Source organism: Pygocentrus nattereri, chromosome 16 (genome assembly GCF_015220715.1).
Source record: "Pygocentrus nattereri isolate fPygNat1 chromosome 16, fPygNat1.pri, whole genome shotgun sequence".
Classification (NCBI taxonomy): Eukaryota; Metazoa; Chordata; class Actinopteri; order Characiformes; family Serrasalmidae; genus Pygocentrus; species Pygocentrus nattereri.
The window spans coordinates 21,336,259-21,361,508 of record NC_051226.1 but is presented as its reverse complement, the minus strand read 5'-3'; the positions used below and the strand labels follow the sequence as shown (position 1 = coordinate 21,361,508).

Sequence of the window (25,250 nt, the reverse complement as noted above, 5' to 3'; positions counted from 1 at the left end):
GCTATATTTCTGGCCAGTAAACTCAGAAAATCACTAATATTATAACATAATAAAAATGTGAATTTATGTATGTTAGAGTGTTGATTCCCAAACCTCTTTTAAAGGCAGCCCAGTTTTTTAGTAGTTATGATCCAATATCTGGTTTGGGAATGGTTACTTCATTAAACTAAAACTTTCATTAAAGTATGTTTGCATTTGTCCTGAAGTTACATGGTGTCTTTTTTGTTTTTTTGTTTTTACACAAAAGACACAGTTTCACAAAAAAGGCTTTTGCACAGTGCTGCATATTTCAAAAACTTTCATCTGATTCAGTGCTTAAAAACATATGCCCTCCCAATACCTAGCTAAGGCCAAAGTAGGCAAAGGCAATCCAGATCAGCTCCATTCAGCATGTTGCCTGAAGTTGGAAAATATACCTGTTTATGTTTCTGCTTTCCAACTTCAGTTCACCTCCAAATCCAACAACTCTGTGATAACCAAATAGTGTTTAATCATGACAAACCTACTGTCACTAAAGCCTGAAAGTGGGCACAGAAAAGCGATTAGCTCTGGCATGCCCGACTGTGCTAAACTGCTAAACAGGGGGGGCTTTTGAGAACACAGCCAACTGTGCCCTCTGGGAGACTTGGCTATAGAAGTATGTAGCACAGCTGGGACTCAAACCAGTTTCCATTCCGCAGATTTTTCCTCTGTAAACATAAGCAGATCTGACGTAAGAGCTGAATGTGAGAATGGTAAAAATCAGTGGTTCCAAAGGAATTATCAGGGAATTAATTATGAGGAAACTTGTGGCAATAAAGCGCTCACCTCCAAAAGCAAAAAAACGTGATTAAAGAAAACTAATGAGCACCCATGGCAAAGTTCTAGCACAACACACACAATGTATCATGCTTAAATGAATAAATAGAAAATGCAGTTTTAAAAACTGACACAGCCATCAAAGTTTTGTGGCTTTTTTTTGCAATAAACTCAAATTTTACGTATTTCTATATGACCGAAAGTATCTAGACACTTTATCATACTAATGTGAACATAGTTACTTTAACCACTTAAAATCCAGATTTATTACATACTCAGGCTTATTATTCAGCAACTACAGAGACTTCAATGCAAACTGGTTGAGCTACTCTTAGGTGTGTACCTTGGGAACTTTTAAATTTAAATTTAAAGGGTTAAGGTACACTCATTGCTGACACAGGCACTCAATTGCACAAGCACAGTTTGTATACTTCCATCGAAAAGAACAGCCAGTAGACTGAGATGCTCTGAGCAGCCACATATGAGCCTAAAGTCATTATGTTCAAAGCAAAGCACTGACCAGATGGATGTAAAACCCCCCAGCATCGGAGCTGCATTCTCTAGAGTGAGTGAGCTTGGACCTGAGTTTGAGATCCAGATCTGAACATCCAACATCAATACCTGATGTCACTAACGCTTTTGTGGCCAAATGTAATCAAACCGTCACAGCAATGTTTCAACATCTTTGTGAAGTCTTCCCAGAAGAGTAGAGGTCCATAAGTGTCCATACAGACATACAGTGGCTGCTGCTTTACAACTGCTTCCAACTGACCTAAATCATCTTCAGCAATTGAAACAGATCCCTTTGTAAATATGCAGTGTAATAAGTGGTGTTTTCTTTGTAGTTACTTTCTTACAGGATAAAATGTGTGAATTAAATATTTGTCCCAGGCTGTTAGTAGTTTCCAATAATGGCATTATATTACCGAACTATTTACATTCAAGGAAGTTTCTGAAACACAAATATGAACCCAAACATTGCAAATGTTGCAGCAAAATTATGCATGACTCATTGTGCTAAATATTCAGTCACTTAATTGTGATGTCGTATTTTATTTGACTCACGTTAATTAACCCTCTATTACCTGCATTGTGAGAGCAATGTTGAAAAATGCTTGATTCACTTTTTTGCATAAAATGGACCTGATTATTAAAATCAAAACAATTTAAAAAGAATAACGTGTGTGGGGGTCCTTTTGCGGTATGTTATCTCTTGCGACAATGGATAGAAATAATACAAGGCATCATATGGAAAACAGGATTTCATTAATTAAAATACATGGAACAAAACTGAGTATCAATTTATTTTATGTTATTTAAAAAGAAACAATTGACCTCATTCACCAATATCTTCCTAAATTTGCTCTTGAAAAAGGTCCTAAGACAAAGTCTCACTCATGACGTGTTCTTAAACGGCAGAACTGTTGACACCTTTGTGTTCTTGAACGTGTGTAGATTCAGTTCTTACCTAAGAATAAATCCCAAATAAGAAAAAACTGGTGAATTTCAGAATCTTCATGGAAACTGTGTAAGTGAGTTTTATGAAGACATTTTTTCTTAAGCACAGTTGGTGAATGAGGCCCATTGTGTCCATGATGCAACACTGAAAAGAAATGTTTTGAAAAATAATGTTCCAATCATTTAAAAACACAACCAGCAGGTAAAGTCATACTAAAATGACCATTTTTAAGTAGTCAGAATTGCCTTTCATTTTATAAACAAATCAATGAAGTAAATGAGTAAAGCTGGCTGTTCTGGGCTTCACCTGATACTGCTCATACATTAAATTACTAAAAAAACTAAGATTTCTTAAATTAACAAAACCACAAAACAGAATTCCAATAAATAAATGAATGAATACCTTTCTAACTGAAAACTAAATAGTAATCACAATGTTTTCTCAGGTGGTTGATTAGTTGACTAATTGGTTGATTAGTTGACTGTTGGTTGACTTGCTAGTGGCTATATCTATTCCATCTGTTTTGCATAACTTTGCTTAAAGGCAACATACATCAACTGGCCACTTCACTAAAACCACCTCCTTATTCCTATACTCACTATCCACTTTATCAGCTCCATACCATATAGGAACCTTTTGTAGTTCTAGATTACAGAGTGTAGTCCATCTATAAGCTTGGACTAGAAACTTTGTTAGCCCCCTTTTACCCTGTTCTTCAATGGTCAGGGCCCCCATAGGGCCAGCATAGAGAAGGAGTTATTTAGATAGTGGATCATTCTCAGCACTACAGTGACACTGACATGGTGGTGGTGTGTTAGTGTGTGCTGTGCTAGTACAAGCAGATCAGACACAGCAGGAGTTTTTAACCACCTCAGTGTCACTGCTGGACTGAGGAAAGTTCTCCAACCAAAAATATCCAGCCAATAGTGTCCTGTGGGCAGCATCTTGTGACCACTGATGAAGGACAAACTGTGCAGCAACAGAGCTACTGTCTCTGACTGTACATCTACAAGGTGAACTAACAAGGTTTGCGTGTCTAATAGAGTGGACAGTGAATGGACACCGTGTTTAAAAACTCCAGCAGCACTGATGTGTCTGATCCACTCATAACAGGGCAACACACACTAACACACCACCATATCAGTGCTGAGAATGACACACCACTCAAATAATTCCTGCTCTGTGGTGGTCCTGTGAGGGTGTGGACCATTAAAGAACAGGGCGAAAGGAGGCTAATAAAGTATGGAGAGAAACAGATGGACTACAGTCATTGTAAAATGTGTAAAATTGGTTTGTTACTTTGAGGCAATGTGCAATAGAGGGACTTAAATGCCAATTTGGCATCATTTATATTACAACTATGGTTAATAGAAAGGAGTTTCATGTGTTCATTTAGACCACATACAGTGAGCTTTAGGTAACTCTAAATAAATGGAACAAAATATGTGAGGCAAAGAGGAAAAATACAATGAACAATTTTCCTGCACAAGCTCAGGCACATGAGTACAGTTCAGTATCCCTCTTCTATCACCTTCTATAATCTCTAAAGTGTGAAATTATTTAATTAAAAGAAGAGCTAATTGAAAAAATGACAAGGTTGTTCCTAAATAAATTTCAGTGCTTCTAAGCTACATAAGAATCAGCAGTTAAACTATGCTGTGATGACCTGTAGTTATATTTTAATGTTGATTCATTCAGGGTATGAAGTCAGCACCACATATAATTCAAATTGTCTACATACACTTAATATTTTCAGGTATAACTGCATATAACACTGATCAATATTTATATCCCTATTAATAGCAAATTTATATTTTTTATTAAATAATTTTTCAGTAAATATTTTAATTTTAAATTTTAGCCATATATTTGTAAAAGTGTAAGGTAAACACGCACACACATACACACCTTAACACAATTTCCACAATCCATATTAAGAACACGCACAAGAATAGAGAGGAAAGGGCAGTCAGAGGGAACTTTCTCACTGATAAGCAGCAGGTTAGTGAGGGTTAGGGGAACAATTGTATGTACTGCAGAAGTGCAGATACATACAAGTGCACTGAGGCACATACCTTCGCACTTCATACCTGACATGAAGTACCTGAAGCCAATAGGGGCCAGCTCCACGTAGGCTGTGTAAATAAAAGCGGAGTGATTCAAAATAATAATCAGAACTCATGATCTCAGTACATTTTTATTTTTGCTTTCTTCCATACTCCTACGCAGACAGAGGAGCTAACAGTCTGCACCTTCTTTTACAACAGAAAATGAACAGGATTATTGTCATGACTGGAATCCTCCTGACATTTCTGAGAGAAAGTAAGATCGTCCGTGAGTATGGAAGGTGGATCTGCACTGCTGGCCAGCTCGCAAACTCCACATACTTCTTCCTCAAAGCGAAACTTCTGAGGACAAAGAAACAAAAACTATGGAAACTAAATCTGGTCATGTTTTCATCTGAAGAACTCTTGCAGAAATAACCTTAATCCCTGATGTTAGCATGCCCACTCCAAGGGGAGAAATCTTCAAGGTGTAAACTTGAGATAGAACATGTAGCTGAACAGCCAGCCGGCAGCATTCTGACAAACTGGGGATTTCTCCCTGGAGAGCTTCATATATATATATATATATATATATATATATATATATATATATATATATATAAAATCAAGAACTCCCCTACCACCTAGCCTGTTTAGACACAATTTCCCCCCTCGCTGAGACACCCTGGGCATTACAGTGAATATCCCTTTTCACCAGGTGCTAAAATGAGAGAGAGCAGCAAGGTCATTTGTTGCGGGAGCCGTTGTTATGGCAACATGGCCGTGTTCACGTGCTAGCAGGTAGCAGGAGTTTCTTTGAGGAAAGGGACGTGTGTGTGTATTGGGAAGACAGAATCTCTTCATTTCAGTCTTCTCTTTACAGGTCTTGGTAACACTGAACAGCACAGAAGTCTTATGAGCTCTGGTACTCTGTCCCATTGTTCTCCAAGTAAAAACAGTAAAACTTTCTATCAATGACACGTTTGTAAGCATTTATAAACACACTTATAACATGTTATAATGTATTCATAAGGCATTATAAACATGGATATAACTATTTCTAAAAATGAATTACACTGAATTACTTGTTATAGGCATGTTTATTATACATTATGAAATGTTAATATAATGCATTATTAGTAGTGTTAATAACATGTTATACTGTCAGATCCAAAGAAGTCCCAGCTTGAAGAGTGTAAAGACAAATGCAAAGTTTATATACGCCATGGATTTCCAGTATTTTATTTCTCAGCGCTGGTGCTACATCTTTAGGGCTTCAGTCCTGAATATTCAGATGCTCCAAACAGGCTGTCCAGCATTGAATTATTACTAGAATGTGCTTTTCTTACCCAGCACTGTTACTTTAAAGGTCACATTACAACAAAGCGAACCAAGTACCCATCAGCCCCCTCTGACATCACACTGAGCGTGAAGTTACTGTGGAGTGAACGCCTGGAGAGGGAAAAGTGAGACAGTAGAGTGCTGTCATTGTAATTTGTTCCCTCACTGGCTCTAACGTCAAGCACTAGAAACCTTTACTGTGTATCATCACTGCACTACAGCACAGGAATGCTAATTTCTGCTAGCATTCTATTGGATATACAGTGAGTGCTAAGCTAATAGTGGTGTACACTGACTTTCCAATATTGGGTAAAACACAGCTGATGGCAGCACTAGTTTAAAATCAGACATTTGAACTCTGTCATGTGCTTTACTGTGTATGTTTTAGTGTTTCAGTAAATTATTCAGTAAACACTTCAACCTGAAGCCTCACTCTTAACACTGGAGGAGGCTTTAGTACAGTATGCTTCTCTTTACTTAGAGTGGACAAACACAGCTTATAAACTCTTATAATTTGTCATAAACAGTACTTATAATGTTAACAATTCATAATGCATAATAAGCAAGGCTATAATGTGTAATGCATTTTTATAAATGTTTATGATGCATTCTGATGCTGGAAGTTGGCTTTAGAATGTATCAAAATAAAAAAAGTGACACGCCCAAGTAACCTGTGTAAAAGGAGAACAACATTCTAGAACAGTGTCAATGGCAGAGAATATTCTAGAACATTGTGAATGTTGAGAACATTTCAGAGCAGTGTAGATGTAGAGTGTCTTGGAACATTGTGAAAATGAAGGGTACACAGTGTGAATAAAGGAGAACAGTCTAGAACAATATAAATAAGGATGAACAATCTAGTGGTTCTTTAGTAAGGTCAATGGTACATAGATTATTGTCAAAGCTTGACACAATGCATGTTTTAGTGTAGTATGCCTCACTTAAAGCTGACAAATACAACTTACAAGCTCTTATAACATGTTATGAACATGACTTATGATGTATCTTGTTAATTAAGTAATAAAACATGAGAGGAAGTGTGTTATTTCCAGCGGATGAAAGCACAACTACAACGATTATATCGAAAGCAAAGATCAACAAGCAATAGGACAGATGACTATTTTGTTCATATTTTCTGAGAGAAAGTGTGATGCACGGCAGTGTATATCTATAAACTACGTATATATGTATATATTCTTTTATCATGATGAACGATATGCATCTATGTTGTCAGTAAAGAGCACTGACCAATTGCATCAATTGCACTGACCAATTGCATAACTGGAGTTAGTGTGGCACATTACGTAAAATGTTGAATAAATATCACTGTCCCCAGACATTTTGATGGCTGATTTTAATGAGGCATTGTGTCTGTGTGTCAAAACATTGATACGTTTCGTGTATCGTGAAAATGTCTTAAAGATTCAAGATATGATATTTTTTGCACATTGCCCACCACTAGCAATTGTTGAGGGAGTGGTTTTAAAGACTTTAGAGATCATATATTGGGTCAAAAAATGTTGAAGTATTCATTCCATAACAATGTTCTTTAGAGAACCAAATGTAACTGTTCCATGGCATCACTCCTAAGATGTCTTTTTAACACTTTTATTTTTTTATAGAGTACAGAACCAGCAGGGCGACTGTGGAAACTGAAAAGCTTCCGTGAGCCTGAATGAATCGTGGCTGTTAACGTGCCCTTCAACGATGCTGGAAGATTTTTGCTTCCTGAAATAGGTCTCTGCTGAATGGAGGAGAGCAGACTGGTAGCCTTTACGCTATGATGAAAGCTTCTGCTTTCTGCCGTGCACTGGGGGACAGGGCTTTAATGAAAGCTCATAACTCTGATAAAACGGAATAAGTTTATCTCATTTTCTCTCTTCCACTGAAAACCCCTGCTTGCTCGAATGGCTGCACGTTTGCTCGTCTCTGCTCTCATGGCGGAAGTCGCACAGACTCCCTGGTAGATCTGCACTTATTTCCTGCTAAAAAGCGCTAGACATTTTCTTTAGAAGGGCTTTATTACTTCATAAATGTCAAATCGCCAGATTTCAATAAACCCCTGACCTTTTAAAATTCTGCTCCAGGCTAGGCTCTCCTCGAGCATTATTGTCTCTCTTGCACTTCTTATTTTATTCTTATTTTATTCTTTTTTCTCTCTCTAGCCAAGCAGCAGTGCTGGCCATGCGCGGTGATCAATACACTCGCACTACAGAGGGAGGACGCAGTCAGCATGCCCTGAATCATGTCAATGCGCTTGACTGAGCTGCTGGAGAAAATAGCTGCTGCTAGTGGAACTGCTCTTCCTCCATTTTCAGCTTCACCGTGGGCCATTTGGGTCATTTTCGCTGTGCTTTGGCTTGGCGCTTGGGCTGGTTGTCAAACAGCTGTTTCCCCTGCCTGTTTCTCTCTCACTCTTGCTCTCTCTCTTTTTATTTATGACATCTTCAGCATGCTCTACACTTTAATACTGTATCCCTGATCCTGTGAAGATAGTAGACAGCCTCACCTTTTGTTAGGTCTGTCATGGCCCACTTATGCTCTGCTTTCATTTCCACGGCTATTGTTAAGAGAGCAGCTACCCACAAGTCACTCAGTGCATACAGTGCATTCACTGGTAGAACATGACATCAATAACATCAACGACATGACAACGGTCACTGTACAGCATTACGGACAAAATTGGTAAAGAGACTCAAGTACAAAGCTCGGGCTAGTCGATACATTTTAGAGATTAAAAGGGTTATCACATAAGGGACGGCTAGATCTGTAAGAAATACCATTTCATGCACTATATAAGAGCAAAAGCTTTCAGATTATGTGCATTATTTCTTCAGAAAGAGGGAAAAAAAAACTTTCACCGGTCCAAGGATAATCGTTCTATCAGCAGGGGTTTATTTTGTTCACATTATAAGGCAGTACCTCTTTTCATCGAAAAATGGTCCATTTTCATCGGCAAGCTAATTTTCAAGGCTTATGAACCCCCTGGAAACCTGCATTAGAGTCCATTAGGGTCTGGAGGGGGTGAGAAATCAAGGTTCACTCGACTGCATTACCGTTTGTCTTTGGCGCAATAATGAGACAGCTTCTTAAAGAACAAGAGAGCTCAGGTGTGGGCTCGGGCCAAGACTCTAATAAGACTGCCACAAGTGCAGCAGAGAAAAGCGCTGGACTACAAAGCCAGAATGCCAAAGCTCCTTGCTTCTCTGCAAAGACTGAAAAGAAAACCTTTTAGAATTCAGCTTTTCTTCAACACAAAGTGACAAAGTTAAACGTTCACTCTTTACTCTCTGCAGTAAAGCTGGGGGAAAAAAATCTACAAGTGGAACAAAAACTAGAAGATTAAAATACTGTTGGGAAAAGCACATAGCAACTGTGACAGAGCCAACCCCCTACACCTGCCTCCCACCCCCACCCCCAAGTGCTTCAGCAGTTTCAAATGTCACTGCTTATCCGTGAGGGTTTCTGTCCATGAAACAATTTCACTTCAACACTCCAAATGGCCGATTTGTAGGTTTAATGTCAGACCAAAAATGATGGGAGAACATGATAGTGATTAAGAGTGTAACAAGACAGCGTATCGCCTTCCATTGTCAGAGACCAGGCTTTCGATTCAATACGCATGAGTTTCAAACAATAAATTAAACAGACTGAAGCAAATAAAGTATTTATTTTAATAGAACTTACATTGAAAAACTAACTAAATAAATCAACTAGCAAGCCCACAATGAGGCCAGATCAGTCTTGCTCTCCAAAAGCTGGGCTGGAGGGGTTACAGCCATACGGGGCACATACCTTTTTAGCGTATATAGCTTGCGGCTAGTTTAATATAGAAGCTTGTGGACAGTGCATTAGTTAATAGCTGCAATGGGGGGTTACGTTCCTTGTAATCATTTATTAGCTTAAGACTCTGTTTTAGGACCTATATTATTCACAATATACATGCTACCATTGGGCACCATTATCAGCAAACACAGTATAAATTTCCACTGCTATGCCGATGACACTCAGTTATATATATCAAGCAAAGCTGATGATAAAATTAAACTTAGCAAGATTGAGGACTGTGTAAAAGCCATAAAAGACTGGATGTCAAGTAACTTTCTGCTACTTAACTCAGATAAAACAGAGGTCATTCTTCTTCTTCCAAAAGCAACTAGAAACAAACTGTCTAAATTAACACTTAAACTTAACAATTTCTCAGTTGCATTAAGCTCATCTGTTAAAAACCTCGGTGTCGCGATAGACCCTGATCTGTCCTTCGACGCACATATAACTAATATCACTATAACAGTCTTCCTGCATCTCCACAATATTCCTAATTTAAGAAATGCATTATCTCTACAGGACGCAGAGAAGTTAGTTCATGCATTCATTACTTCAAGGCTAGATTACTGTAATGCCCTGCTGTCCCTGCAAAACCCTCAACAAGCTTCAGCTAGTCCAGAACGCTGCAGCCAGAGTCCTCACAAGAACCAGAAGGTTTGACCATATTAGCCCAGTTTTATCAACTCTACACTAGATACCAGTTAAATTTCGCATTGATTATAAAATTCTATTATTGACTTATAACGCTCTAAACGGACTCACACCTCAGTACCTGAGTGAACTTCTCTCCCACTATGAACCATCACACCTACTTAGATCACAAGGTGCTGGCTTACTACTGGTACCTAGAATTAATAAGGTTACATCAGGGGGAGAGCCTTCTCATACAAAGCCCCCCAGCTCTGGAATAATCTTCCTATTAATGTTCGGGACTCAGACACAGCCTCAGTCTTTAAATCTAGGCTAAAACTTACTTGTATAGTCAAGCCTTTGGTGATTAGTCTTCCCTGTCAGATCTAGACCTGCTGGAGTCTCTGCTGCTCTGTTATACTGTAATCTGTGGTCAGCCACTCTTTACAGAACTGACTGCGTTTTTTTCTTTGCTTTCTTTGCCAAGCTGAATAGCTGCCCATCCTGTGCGTCTGATGCTGTTGCCTCTTCTGCCTTGATTTGGTGCCGCCGCTCACCAGCCTTCTGGACTGGCTTGACCACTACTGAGCTTCTTGCTTTACAACGCTGTGCAATCCTCACCCTCAGATCTTTTCTTTTTCCCACTTTGTACTATAATACTTTATATTAATAATGTTTGCTATCCGGCGTCGACCGTAGGAGGCTGGGTTCCCCTTCTGAGTCTTGGTTCCTCTCAAGGTTTCTTCCTCTTTAGGGAGTTTTTCCTTGCCACCGTCGCTGGTGGCTTGCTCACGGGGTCTTGGACCCAGATTTCCTTTTCTTTTCTTTTCTTTCTGTAATACTGATTGTTCTGTAAAGCTGCTTTGTCACAACATCTATTGTAAAAAGCGCTACATAAATAAATTTTGCTTTTGCTTGCTTTTTTTTTTTTTTTTTTTTTTTTTTTAAGGTTAGTGTCTTTGTGGCTAGAGTGTTAGGTCATGACTGCAGTGGGGGACTGCACTTCTAGTAAGCATATATTAGCTTGTGGCTAATGTGCTAGTTTGTGGTTAAGATATTAGCTGCTTGTGGATATGGCATTAGCTTATGGCTAGACGAGTTAGGTCATGGTTACAATAGGGGACTGTATCCCTTGTATTGTGGCTACTCTGTTAGCTAGAGGTCGACATGTTAACTCATGGATAGCACATTTGCTCATGGCTGGTGTTCTGGCTGCAATGGCATGTCCTCAAGTGTGCACATACATCATCCTTTTGTCCGAGAGTGAATCCAGAAGAAAACTAGAAGGTTGTTAAGCTGAGAAGATAAATCCTGCTTGAGGTACATCTGATTTTGTTTAGTACTTCTACACCGCTAAGTTCTGCTCTACTTAGATCAGGTCAGAACTCCACTGTGACAATCTAAAGTCACAATTATCACACTCTTATAATGATGAATGAAAATGAACTGAACATGGAAACAATAACATGTTAGCATTTACTCACTTTACTAATATTCATATTTAATACTAACGTACTATCAATACATCACCACACTGCATGTTTATAGACACTCCTTGTTATGGCTGCATTAAAAATGTATTGAATAGAGATGCAACCATATTGTATAAGCTAAATTATACATTTTGTGAATTGTTGTATCCCTGAAGTCATCATACATGGTAATGCCATCATACGTTTTCAGTTTTCCTCAGTTTCATATTGTTAAGAACATGGCTGTGTGAAGATATAAGCTGTGACCAACATACAAACGCTTCTGCAACAGCCAATCACAAATTAGTTTCCCCAATGCTGCAGGAAACGAAAAGCAGCTTACCATGTTCCAGTGCTGCTAATGTTTAAAATGTTGCTGACGTATTCTCTTCACCACATATCTTGCATTATTCTTGTGCTACTCAGAAAACAAATTACCCTTAATGTCCCAAAATTGAGCAACAGTATTAAGTGTACAACATATCAGCACACAGGAAGTGCTGCAGTAAAACCACAAATAGATGTCCTATGCATGAGCTCAATTTTAAACTCACTTCAGGCTCATTCAAGTTCATTTTACATTTTACTGTACTCATATAGATTTACTGGAATATAAATGTACTGAATGTCTATTTATGAATTCATCAGATTATGTAACCTAGCCTATACCAGTTTAAAAGGTATTTATAACATAAATGAATGGACATGCTAGATACATTCTTGGACTAGGTGACAGGTCACAAACTAAATGATTTGCATCTTGAGTATAATGTGGTCATAAGATGATGAGGCATTAAGTGATGTTCAAAGAGGCTAAGCAGTGCTGTAAATCAGGAAATACCAGGGGGCTGCATGTAAATGATGGTGTGTAAAAACAACAGGCTCAAATGTTTGGATATTCCTGGACATTATGTGCAGAAGCCTTTAGGCTACTAAAGGGCGCAGCCTGTATTTAAGCCTTACAGGTCAAGACAAGGGATGTTTATGATTAATCAATTGATTGTTAAGTGACAAATGCATCAATGTTCGACCAATGCTTTCAGATAAAAAGGTAATTTAATTTCCCATAAACAACAATATTTGAATATGTGGGTTTTTCAGTTTTGAACTATACACATGAGAGTTGTTCTGGCAGCTCTGCTTAGGGATGCACAACTCTGGGTTCTCTGGAGTCGACTCAGACTATCAGCTCCTGCTGCTAATGGTTAGCCTATGTGTAGTTAGTCCCATGACAAAAAAGGTACAAAAGCTGTGAGCTACTGATTTTGTGTTGATTGATGTGTTAACTATGCATATGATACTTAAGCTAGCCCCAGGCAGGCCAGGTATGTTCATTAACTTGGACTAATAGTATGTGTTAATAGAAGTTGATTACACTGCATTACTGTCATATTTCTTATGTTAGGCTGTGCTTTTTCTTAAGCATTGTATATATAAATTGCAGGTTTTGACGCTTTTAAAAGCCAGTGTTGTTTTCATGGGCTGTTTCTGTGATTTTGAATGATTAATCACTGATTAATTACAGTCTGCTCCCTGCTAGAGAAACAGCACAGACCAGCACTGATGGTCACCAGCAAAATCAGCACATGTTGTGTTTTGGATGCTGGTATGCTGCAGGTAGCAGTAAGAAGTTGATAAAATGATCATCATTAAAACCTTGTACCCTCCAAAATAGTAACATTACAGGAAAAGGAATAATCATACTTCACTCTTAATGTAAGTCAATGGAACCAGCATTTTTTCCAAGTCATTTTGGGCTGCATCTTTGGGTTCCTTAATAACGAAATTTATACACAATGTTAAGGACAACAAGTATTTTCAAATTATGTCAAAAACTGAAAAACAACAAAAATAGAGATACAAGATTTTGTTCTGACAGCAGCAATATGTTGTATTTTGATGCTGGCATGGTGGTCAGCTAGCATGAGCACACTAGGGTAACCAGTTAAACCAGCACCAGACTTTTTTGCTGAGGTTTTTGTTGAGATGTCACCAAATGATAAACAGAACAAAAATGTAAAACCATTCTTTTTTTTTTGGTAAGACAATAGCTGGGATATAATTAGTTACAGATTTTAATATGCTCTGAAATATCAATATATGTAATTATTATTATTGAATTACACCATGGTTTTGTTATTACCAGTGATAATGGGACTTGTGAGGTTAAAGGATCATGTATTACTGCAGTGTCTACACAAATAATTATTTTTATTACATGAATTTTATATTAAATGCTTGCAGCTACTTGGCTTTGTTCATGGCTTTGTACAAACTAGGGCTGTTTCAACAACACAAATGTGTCATCATAAGCAGCTTATATCTAGATATTAAAGATATTAGAGGGAAAATTATCTTATTTTAATAGATAAATATTTTCCTGGAAAAATGAAACATAATATTGGTAAATATGGGCCAACTTCTCTATTACAAACTGCTATATAAATAGCTAATGCTGGAAATTGGTGTATTCCTCAAAATATTTCTCGAAACACATAATGTAAAATCTGACATATCTCTGGACTTGATATGGCAGTATATGGCTCAGACTAAGCACTGAAGTCCCTTCAAAGAAAACTGCAGGAGGCAGCTATGACCTTTACAAGTGGTTTGGGCTTCTTATAGCCAAACACTAAGGCAGGACAAGAACCTCCAGGACTTTTACGATTGTGTTTGTAGATACTTGAGAACATAGCATGACCTCTAAAGCCCAGAAACATGGTCTGAGCAGAGAGCAAATCCACTCTAGCATGTTTTTGGGGCAAGTACTTTTCTCAATCTGTGCCTCACCAGATATCCCTATCAATGCCACACACTAAAGGATGTGGGATAAACAGTTACTGAGAGCTAGTGATGTCAGAGAGACAGAAAGAGAAAGAGAGAGAGTTGAAAAGATAGCAAAGAATAAGAAGAACAGGAGCAGAAGGAACCTATAGCTTATGTGTAAAATAAAGCACTATTTAGAGAAAAAGAAACATTTTGTAAGGCGTTCCACAAGAAGTGATGTTCGGTCCTCTCTAAATGTGAGCATGTTGCAAGTCACCACCATAAGTGCGCCATTCCTCCTGAGAGGACATTTCATGGCTGCATGGCTTCAACAGATGTTAGGATATCTTCAACTGCAGTGGCTGTCAAGCAGCTCGAGAGCCACGATCTCGTCACAACGTCTTTTGAGAACTTCAAGAAATAGCTTGAACAAACATCTTAACTGTGGCTAACAGAAAATGCAAGCTAGTAGCCAATGATTAACATGATTCCCATTTACATATTGGTAAATTCTGGTCATTAATCTTTTTTTATTGGTTGTCAGAAAGAATAGCTTTCTTGATTCAATTATTCATTTTCTTTTGTCTGGATCTCTTTAGCACCATATACTTCTGTAAATTCCAGCATTACCTCTGTAATGTGCTGGAACAGAGAGGTAGATAAAGTATGCCGGCTATTACATTCAATCATTTGGTCAATTCATTACGCATGAAATGTCCAGTGCTAGCACAAGTTTATTTTCCGAAGTTTATTTTCGGAAATGTGTTTCTGCTTCAATTTCACATGCAGTGCTACAGCCCATAAGGCTAACTGCACACAGATGGATAAGAGATGCTAGGCTAGACTAAAATGTCATTACTTCCTTTATCAACTTAGAAAACCTATTTTCAAGCACAGCACGGCACAGATTAGTTCAACTTGTCCATATGACTCATATGATGGCCCAGTTAGCTGGCTGACACAGCTTACATAAACAGAGGAGAGGGAAAGTTATCCAATGAGAGCATGGCCAGCTGCACTCCAGGGCACCTAAAACCATGGACAGTGGACGGTACAAATGGGGCTTGAACTCAGATCCTAGAGGTAAAATTTGCATTTCAGGGCCAGTGCCTAGGCTTGATGAGCTACTTTACTAATGAAATGTGAATCACTGATTTGAAAAAATCTGCTAGAATTCTGGATGTACATTTAGATAAGCCGGTTTACTAAAAAGATCTGCTTCCCATATTGTACCCTTTAATAATGCTGTGCTCAGATGCAGCGACAGAGTGCTGTGTGAGATGCCAAGTCTTGGACTTAACTCTGCTCTACTCAAAAACCTTCAGGTAGAGTATAGTAACCTTACTCTGTAGCTTTTAATTCACCTTCAGCCAGTGTTGGGGGTAATGTGTTACATGGTAATATAATGGAATACTCAAAATTAGGTTTTTGATGTATTTAGTAATGTAAAGCATCATCTTAATTCACGCAATTGATCACTGTGCAAAAGCTAGAGGTCACCCTTCATTTACTTAATTTCCAGTCAAAATGGCCATTAAGTAGTAAAACCTCTCTCTCTCTCTCTCTCTCTCTCTATATATATATATATATATATATATATATATATATATATATATATATATATATATATATATACACACACACACACACACACACACACACACACACAAACACAAACATTACACAGAAATTACACTGCTTTTTTTTTTTCTCAGAATGAAAGTATTACATGGGGAGAGTGAAGCTTCATTTTCTCCTCTTTCCCAAACATGAGGCTTATTATCTTCTTGTAGATTTTAAAATAATTCTAAGCTTTCTTTTTTAACTCTATCGCTTCTTGTACTCAGTCATATTTGTGATTCAGCAGACTGCCTACTGATATCTAACAATTGTATTTTCTGAGATTCCTATGTTAGGAAATTTAATATTTGAGATGATTCATTTTCTAATGCTAATTCTAGGGCTTCTTGTGTCATTATTTAAATGCATTGCATAATGAAAAAGAAATACAATCATTGGTTGATTCATCAAAAAATAGTTGATAGACTACTATTATTATACGACTACAGTATATACTACTATATTATACTACTATTATAGAAGTCACGTTCCATTAAAGCCCAGATGAACCTACACTCATTATTACTTTCTAATTAGGGTAATTTCGCTCTTATAGGCAAACAGTATTCATGTACATACTATGTCCTGCGAATAACGTTCCAGTGTCCATTAAACTGCTGAAATGTTTCATCAAAATGATCTTCTCTCTATGTAAAATTGGCAGTCTTAAACTTGGGTAGTGCTGATGAGGCTTGTTCTGCTCACACAGCTATAACAAAATTATGTACTCCCCTCGGCATCTCTCTGCTTGAGTCAGAGAAACTTAGCAAGCAAAAGCTAATGACCAAGTGAAAGCTAACAACCATGCGAATGAAGCTAGCCTGTCTGCCTGCCTGTCTGTCTGTCCATCTATCTGTCTATCCGTTCCAGGAGAGCCAGGACGCATTAAGCAGTACAGTGAATAAGAAGCTACTTTCAGACATCACTACATAAAGCTGGATTTTTAGTGAGCCTTAGACACAGCAGGATCTACAACACCACCTGTACACGTAGTGCATGTTTCACTCATATCTCTCCGCTTCACTTGCACTTTGTTTTTAGCTCTTCCTCAGCGGTGTAGCAGGCTAGAAGTGCTGGATCACAGAATGTAACCATGGAGTAATTGGAATGATTGTCAATCAAGCATCAGTTAGAATATTAGGCCGTGCCCAGACAGTTTTCAGATCAGGTTAAAATTAAAGAGCTAATTTTTTTAAATTAATATCTTATGATGCTTTATAAGAAAATCTTAGGACCCTCATCCTGGATCTCTTTGGAACATTCAAGCTCTGACCCCTTGTTATCCCCAAACACGCTGCTAGTGTCAGGCTTGTTTCTGGTTTTATTCATGGTGGGTTTTCATGTAATTCTCAGCTGTTACCACATGTACCTCATTGGTTCTTGTGGGTTTTAGGTTTTACTTGTTCTTTTTTTGTTGATGACTGGATGTGCCTGCATTCTGCCCATCTGAAATTACCAAAGAAACTATTTATTAACATCTGACCAATAATAATAATAATAATAGTAATAATAATAATAATAATAATAATAAGCATAATGGAATTTTTGTTAATTGGTTAAATAGAAAGTAGACTAAAGTTTTACTGGAATTTAAATGGTAGCAAATCATTATTGCAAATCATTATTAATCTGTCTAATTTTGGGAACTATAAACTATCAACGTTTCTGAATTAAAAGATCTGAAAGAGCCAACCAATCAATTTGATGCACAGAAAAGAGTCAAAATGGCCATCACTAGCTCATGTGGACTTTACCAGCAGTAATACTCTAATGTAACAAGCTACTTTTAGAAGCAGTGCTACCCAGTGCAGCTCTCAGCATATCTCCATCTAATTTTATTCCAGCTCACATTACACCTGGCTAGGTAATCAAAGGCTGTACAATGCTGATCACCTGGATGAGTCAGGCGATGGAGTAGAGTCAAAAAGTGCATTGGCATTTGCAACAGCATTCAAGCAAACCACCATGCATTTTCTAAATCTTGAAAATTCTTAATGCTTTTATAATGTGTTAATCACAGTGGAAAAGTGTTATTTTTAAACACCACATACTCAGTACATTTAACTTGATTATTAACATTCACACGAACAGAAAAACAACAATGTCAGTATTCATCATATTGCCGGCTTCAAAGCATAAATATTCTAATATAAATATAACTCATAAAACCCTGTGTTAATGAAAATTAGTACATACAATTAGTATGCATTATACAATTGCTTCATCCTGTTTTTTTTTACTTTTACTTCATGCAATCATTCACAAATTTAATGATTACTATTAAAATATTTTACAGAAAGTCAAAAATGGACTAAAATATTTTCAGGAAACACAGCAGCAATTTACTTTAATCTATGCCTTTAAGACTGCACTAGTCGTATCTCCTATGAGTGAGAATACATTCTATTACAAAAAAGCCTTGATAATTCTGTAAGAGAACTATGAAATATTTAGAGCATCTAAAACACTCAACACTTAATCAAAAGAAAACCTTGAGAGCTTTCTCCAGAGAGACATACGCTCTGTGCCTGCCATAGACTCTGTCTTACTGGCTATTGGTTTTACTTTGTTTTCCAAGGTTATGTATGAGACTGGATATAGAAGAGAAGAGAAGAAAAAGAAAGAAGAGAACAGAAGAGATAGAAGACAAAAGAAAGAGAGAACAGAAAAAGAAAAATAGAGAAAAAGAAGACAAGAAATGAGAAGAGAAGAAAATAGAAGAAAACAAAGGAAAAGAGACAAAAACAAGAACAAGAAGAGAGAAGAGTCTAAATAAGAGAAGGAGAAAGAGAAAAAGTGAAAAGAAAAGAAGAGAAGAAAAACAAAGAAGGCAAGAGAAGGGAGAGAAGAAGAAGAGAAAGATAAAGGAGAAAAGGATAGTAGAATATTGAAGAAAAGAAAAGAGAGGAACACAGAAGAAAAGAGAAAAAAGAAAGGGTAAGAAAGAAGACAGGAGTAGCGAATAATGTAGAACAGTCAAGCAAAGGAAACAAGATTTAAGAGAATAAATGAGGAGAGAAGAAATGAGAAAAGAGACAAAAAAGAAAATAAAGGAAAAGAACAAGCAGTAAAGAGAAGAGAAGAGAAGAGAGAACAAGCAACAGAGAAAAAAAGAAGAGTTGAAATGAGAAGAGGAGACAGAAGAATAAGAAGAGAAGAGAAGAACAAGCAGTAGAGAAAAGAGAGAATAAGAGTACAAATAAAAGAAGAGAACAGAAGAACAGAAGAGAATAGAAGAGAACAGAAGAGACTAGAGAAAGGGCGAGGCTAAAGGACAGAGGATGGGAGAACAGAGTCAGAGGGAATAAAGGGTCTGCATGTTAACTGAAAGCTCAGGTCCTGCTCTGGAGGCACTTCATGCTTTGTGGTGCCATTTATGAAATTACCCATATGCCACTGCACCAAGCACAAACAGTGCACCACTGGGTGCAATCTAAGCTCACTCCACAAGTCAAGGTTAACTTCTGCATGAATAGAAAAATCACAGAGGCACCAGCTGCTAAAAATCAGCGATGAGTATGGCTGCAATAAGCAGGTGCTTTTTTCCCTGAGTGTTTGGCCACTGCATAATCTCATATTCCTCGCTGTGGGGCTTTTGCTTCTCATTTCTAGAACTAGGGCTCATTCACATTCTGGTACAACCTCAGTGAGAGATACCAGCAGTCAAGCCCTATCAATATTACATCTCAAACGCTGCCCACCAAACACACCTTGCCCAAACAAAGACCAAATGTCCTCCTCTATGAAAGGAGACAATCTTTAATTGCCAGGCCTAGTACTTGTGCATTCGCATAATAACGATGAGCGTAGGCAGGAATAAAAGCGTAGCATTAATGCCTAATTTGATTTTCATTGTGAGTTAAAGAGTACCAGCGTTAGTATATTACAGCAGCCTCTCTGTGTTGGCTTTGATAGCCACTAGCAGTAATATGAAAGAAAATCCTATCTCAAGGCTTGTTAAATTAGCTACTCTTTCTCAAACAAATCGAAATGTGGAAGTGATGCAGTCACAATGGTATTGATCTTGACTGGCAAGCCCACACAGGGCTCAAATGAGCATTCATACAGTAGTGGATTTTCATAAAGCAAAGCCCAACTGCTTTATGGAACTGCTGCTAATATAAAGGAAAGAGCAGAGCTCATATGGATCTACATTACAACAAAGTCAATATAATATTTGGAGCCCTCAATAAAGGTCTTATTTCTTCTGCCACTCCATTTGTCTTTCTCGCTCCTACCTTTCCATAATCTCTTCATCTCCTCCCTTTTTAGATGCAACCTGGGGGCTGGGCTCAGGAAACAGGATTTAGTTTTTCTGCTTTGCCTGCTGACGTTAGACTAAGTTCAATGTTACTTGATGGTAGATTACTTTTTACTGAGACACATCACCATGGTAACTTAATCAGCATGCTTGGAGCAGGTTAATTTTGGGATGTAGGATCATAAACAGACCAATCAGGGACAGAGGTGGTCTCCTTCGGTCATTTTGGTGTCACTTTTGTAAACTTTGTTGTTTGAAGTGTCATATCATAAGACAAATATTACTTTTCAGTGGAGAAAACAAATCATACTGCATAGATATCAAGAATGTAAAGCAATTAATACTTCAATATGCACACATTGAAAGTGGATAAAGCATAACTTCAGTATCTAAACCTGGTGTAACAGTGAAACTTAAGACAGAATCTTAAGTTTGACTTCTGTCAGTGATGCAGGCAGCAAAAAAGGAAGTATAAAGCATTACTAAGGCATTTGCTAAGCATTGTTCAAACACTGCGGCAGGAGAAAAACTACATTAGGAGATATCAGCTTTCTATTTGACCAGGACAAGTAAAGCTCAGAGATTATAACAGAAAAAACAATTTATATCTCTTGCTTTGTGTACAGGAACAGATGTTGCAACACAACCAGCAATCTAACATTTTTGCTTTTAGTATTATTTAGCTGGTTGATGTTTCTGCCACGTTCAGAGTTGGATAACTGTAGATTCTGTTATTTATGTAAAGCTTTATGATGACTATTTTCACATTTAACACTTCCATATGCTCACAATCCCCGAATTTAGTGACTCTGTTTGCCTTATCAAAGAAATCCAACTCATATTTAACTCTCTTCAACACTGTCATGGAGTAGCTTGACTGTATTGATATTGCTCAAGGCAACAATTTGCAAACTCTGCTTCTGCTGTAAAGTCAACACATATGGCAAGTATGTTATGGTAAATGGCATTTACCAAAGCAAAACTTCAGGCATGCTATAGTAGCTAGCAGTGTAGGCTAAGCAATTAATTTACCTCCCTAGCCATGGTAAAATGCCAGAAACTGCATCAAAACCTTGATTGCGCCACAGTCACCATGGACTATCAAAGTGCATTATATTTCCTTCTCTAACTGTGATGCTGTAAACCTTTTCCAACCTAAAAAAACTGTAGTTAAGAAAGAGCAGAGAATGGATAGATGGACAGATCAAGCACTGCAACATTTACATAATTAGTAGTCACTCTTATCCAGAGTGACTAAACATGAGATGCCAAATTATCGGTTGTAACTGTAATTCCAATATTCATACACTGATGATAACAATACTACTGCTACTACTACTACTACTACTAATAATAATAATAATAATTATTATTATTATTATTTCCTGGTTGTCTGTGAATAATATTGACAGCACAGCAAAACGTTTCCTCAATCTGCTTTATCTCTGTATCCAGCGCTAGTCTATAAGCTCAATTTTCACTATGTTTGGCTCACTTTAGTAAGGCCTTGGGAAGGTAAGTGCATGACACCAGATGTTGTGGAGCCACAAAGTGCCCTAAAGGGTGGAACAGGGAGTGCTTGGACTGCCTGAGAAGCAGTGTGCTCTACTTCCATTCGCGGACAATATGAGCGTTCCTGGACCTCCTCACCTCCCTCACCATATGGCCTGCACTGCTGCAGGAGCCCTGCCGAGCCTCTCATTCCCCACTGTATCCATAGCTTCGCCGGCCTGGGGCTGAAAACACCCCCTCCCCACCTTCCTCCCTCAGCTATGTGAGGGCCTTCTAATAGGAAATTAAAGTGAGCAGAACAGCCTTGCTGTGTGAGTAGATATCACGTGTCCAGCGTGGTGTTGGTTCAAATTTCTATACTGTTTTAGTATAGGTTTAGTATAGGTCAGGTTTTAGTGGTATTGATTGATAACTTTACCATTTCATTCCCTGTTACCAAGCAGTTTGATTTAAATTTTATTATAATTCTAGATTCTGTACTTGACAGGTGTCAGGTTATAAAGCTATTTATTATATAACCAGCTAATTAACTTTCAATTAACCCTGAAATATCTGTCTCCTGACAGATAATCACTATTTACTGGGGTCCACTGCAACTTATGCTGCATGCTTAGGGCAGATTATATAACAAACAAATAGAACAAATAGTTCTTGGATCAATCAAGGCCAAGCTTCTGACCAGTCAAGGCAGGCCTGCTGATGGTGGTTTGGTCTTCATGATGTTTGTGCTGTCAAAATACTATGTGGATATTGAGAATACAAACCAATTATTACTCCAGTAAGCACTAGCATGGTTACAGTTGAGGCAGCATTGCTTTTTAGCATTGGAAATGATATAATCATTCACTTAATATGTACATAGAATGAATCTTACCTCTTCTTTGAAAGAAAAGCCACTCGACTCCTACTCAGGTTTCTTGCACCTGGCTGTTTGTCATAAACTTTACACTTTCATGTTCATACATACAAGAAATAATCAAGAACCTGAGTTAGCCCTTCAAGCATTCCATAGACGCCCAGGGAAGACACTTTGTCACAAATTAATTGACTTAATAAAAAGAAATAAATGTGAAATCGTTTCGCTAAACAATATTAAGACCAGACCTGCAACAACTGTGCATGAAGCCATTTCACCTGTCTACTCAGAAGCAGCTGGTATTAAAAAAAGAGCATCAGGTTCGATCTCTGGTGATGCTACAGCCGTCTGTAGCCAGGAGTCCAAGAGAGCACAATTGTCCTCGCTCTCTGGATGGATAGGATGGCCCCCCTTCTCCCCCATCATGATGCTAGTCAGTGCAGGCGTCTGTTAGCTGATGTAACAGATCTGGCGGTTGGTGCTTTCCTCCAAGCGCATTCAGCTGTCCAATGACTTTGCATGAGCGGCAGTTCAAAAAGAGATGGTGGCGCTTCACAGGTCTTGGAGGAAGCCTGTATTAGCCTTCACCCTCCTAGCATTGAAAGTATCTTGTGGTTGGGGGGAGTCCTAACTAGTGGGTGGAGCTGGTGACGACTAAATTGAGGAGAAAATTGGGTAAAAGTCCAAAAAAAAAAAAAAAAACCCAGAAAAAACAAAGTTTGAAAAAAGATTAAGTAACAAAGAAAAATAGGTCACCACTGTTCTCTCTTTCATTTGCTGCTCAAAATTACAATGAATTTTCAATCCAAAGCACAAACATTTTTAGAATTTTCATGTTCAGTTAATTTTTGTGTTTCATAATTCAAATCACATCAAGTTTTCTTTGACAATTTTTTTTGGTCATATTTAAGCCTTCATGCTTTCTAGAAATAAACAGGTGGCACTTGAGGTGGGACTGGTTGAGAACCTCGATCACAAACAACACAAACTTATAAAAAGGAATTTAAGTCACTTGAATTCATGGTAGCACACAGAAAAATCTGAAAATTCATGCTTTGTGAGACATGGTCCAGGACTCAACAGCTAACTACAGTGTATGTTGTGCGGTTCGATTTAGAAATAAATATACAACATATGAAAAAATAGTAAGTTTTGTTTCTGAGAATATGGTTTTACACTGGCTAACATATATTTCAGAGTGTATGATTCCTATTGAAGAGAACACAATAGAACAGAACAAAACAGTGCAATCAAAAAAAGCTCCAGCAGGATTTTAACTACTCAGAAAGCAAAGATTCAATAACACTATTAATCAGAAACAATGTGATATATTGGGAAATATTGTGATATTGAATCATTTTTCTCAAGACCTTTCAGCACAAAGTAGGTTACAGCTGGTGTCTAACTGCTAATACACCTAACCAATCAAAGTCTGGCCTAAAAAAACGGAAGTTTCTTAGTTGCATGGGAAACAAATCCAGTGCCCGCCAGTTCTGCTTCTGCCTCTCATTCCCTTGAATATCCGTTTCCATCTCTGTCTTTCTATTTGTATCTCTGCCCCGCCCGCTCCCCCCCCACTTCACTCCAACCACTCCAGAGAGGATTCAGTCATGTGAAGGAGAGTGAGGGCCACCACAGTATAGGCTATAGCTGCTCTATTTTTACAGCAGGATGCAGTGGGAGAGGAGTGAGGACAAGGTCGCCCCTTGCTTTAGGGAGATGGAGATTTTCTGTAATGAGATGTGGGCCCTGCTAGTGGAGCATGTTTCATCTGCGGCTATTGGAGAAGTCCAGACTTTTCCGGCTGTGTTTGATCAGGGCCCGTGTCTATGGAAATAGCAAGACCGCAAATAAACCGTATGAACAGCGGTAGGCCCCAGCAGGACGTTTCGAAATCAAAACCTGACAAAGAAGCCGCAGGTTATAGTTTGAATTTGGCAACATCTTTTCTGGACCAGCCTGTAGAAGGCAAAAGCTGAGCCCACAATGAAAAATAGGCTCTGACACTAACCAAATGCCACACAGAGAAACAGACCCACACATCATTTCTTTTGCATCCTAAGATGAAATGGGAACAAATAGCACGATCGGACCACACATCACGGCTGAAGGTTCCTGTGCCAGTAAGTCACTAATGTTGGTGCTGATAAAAGCTGACATGAATGTGACAAAACTGACTTAAGTTTAAAGTCTTTTTCAAAGGACAAATTCTCAGCAGGATACACAGGATTCTCTCTCCTGTCTTTTGTGGTCCTTTTTCATTAAATGGACGGTAGGAATGGACAACGGTACTATTAAACACTTATCAGTTCAATTCCAGCTTTGCATAACTATGCAGGACATCATTTAAGAGCAAACCTGCCTTTATACAGAGAGTGGACAAAATAACAGAAACATCACATCGAACTTTGATATATCTCAGTGCAGCATGAGGCGAATAACAGAGTTCCAGGTCAGTTCCGAATTGCAGATGCATCTGTGGAAAAACTGCAAAGTAAGGTGTCTTCACAGCTCGCCGCTGGGCCTGAAACACTCATACCTACACAATACACACTAGCATGCCGCTACCAGGACAGTGCTGTGTTGATAATGGTCCAGCACCCAAAAATAATCTTTGGTCAGTGGCAGTCTTATTGCAGTCCCTCTCTATTGATAGACAGGG

General features: G+C 38.2%; 1 protein-coding gene across 5 annotated transcripts in view; it reads right to left on the bottom strand.

The window, feature by feature from the left end:
• si:ch211-12m10.1 (teneurin-2) overlaps positions 1–25,250 on the bottom strand; it is a 365,065-nt gene that overhangs the window by 256,212 nt on the left and 83,603 nt on the right. For 2 of the 5 annotated variants that reach the window (XM_037545815.1, XM_037545813.1), the window contains exon 3: positions 4,333–4,392. The exons of the other annotated variants lie outside the window; for them this stretch is intronic. In XM_037545815.1, the coding sequence (XP_037401712.1) occupies positions 4,333–4,392 (60 nt within the window). The remainder of the gene's footprint in view (positions 1–4,332; positions 4,393–25,250) is intronic. 5 annotated transcript variants of the gene reach the window in all.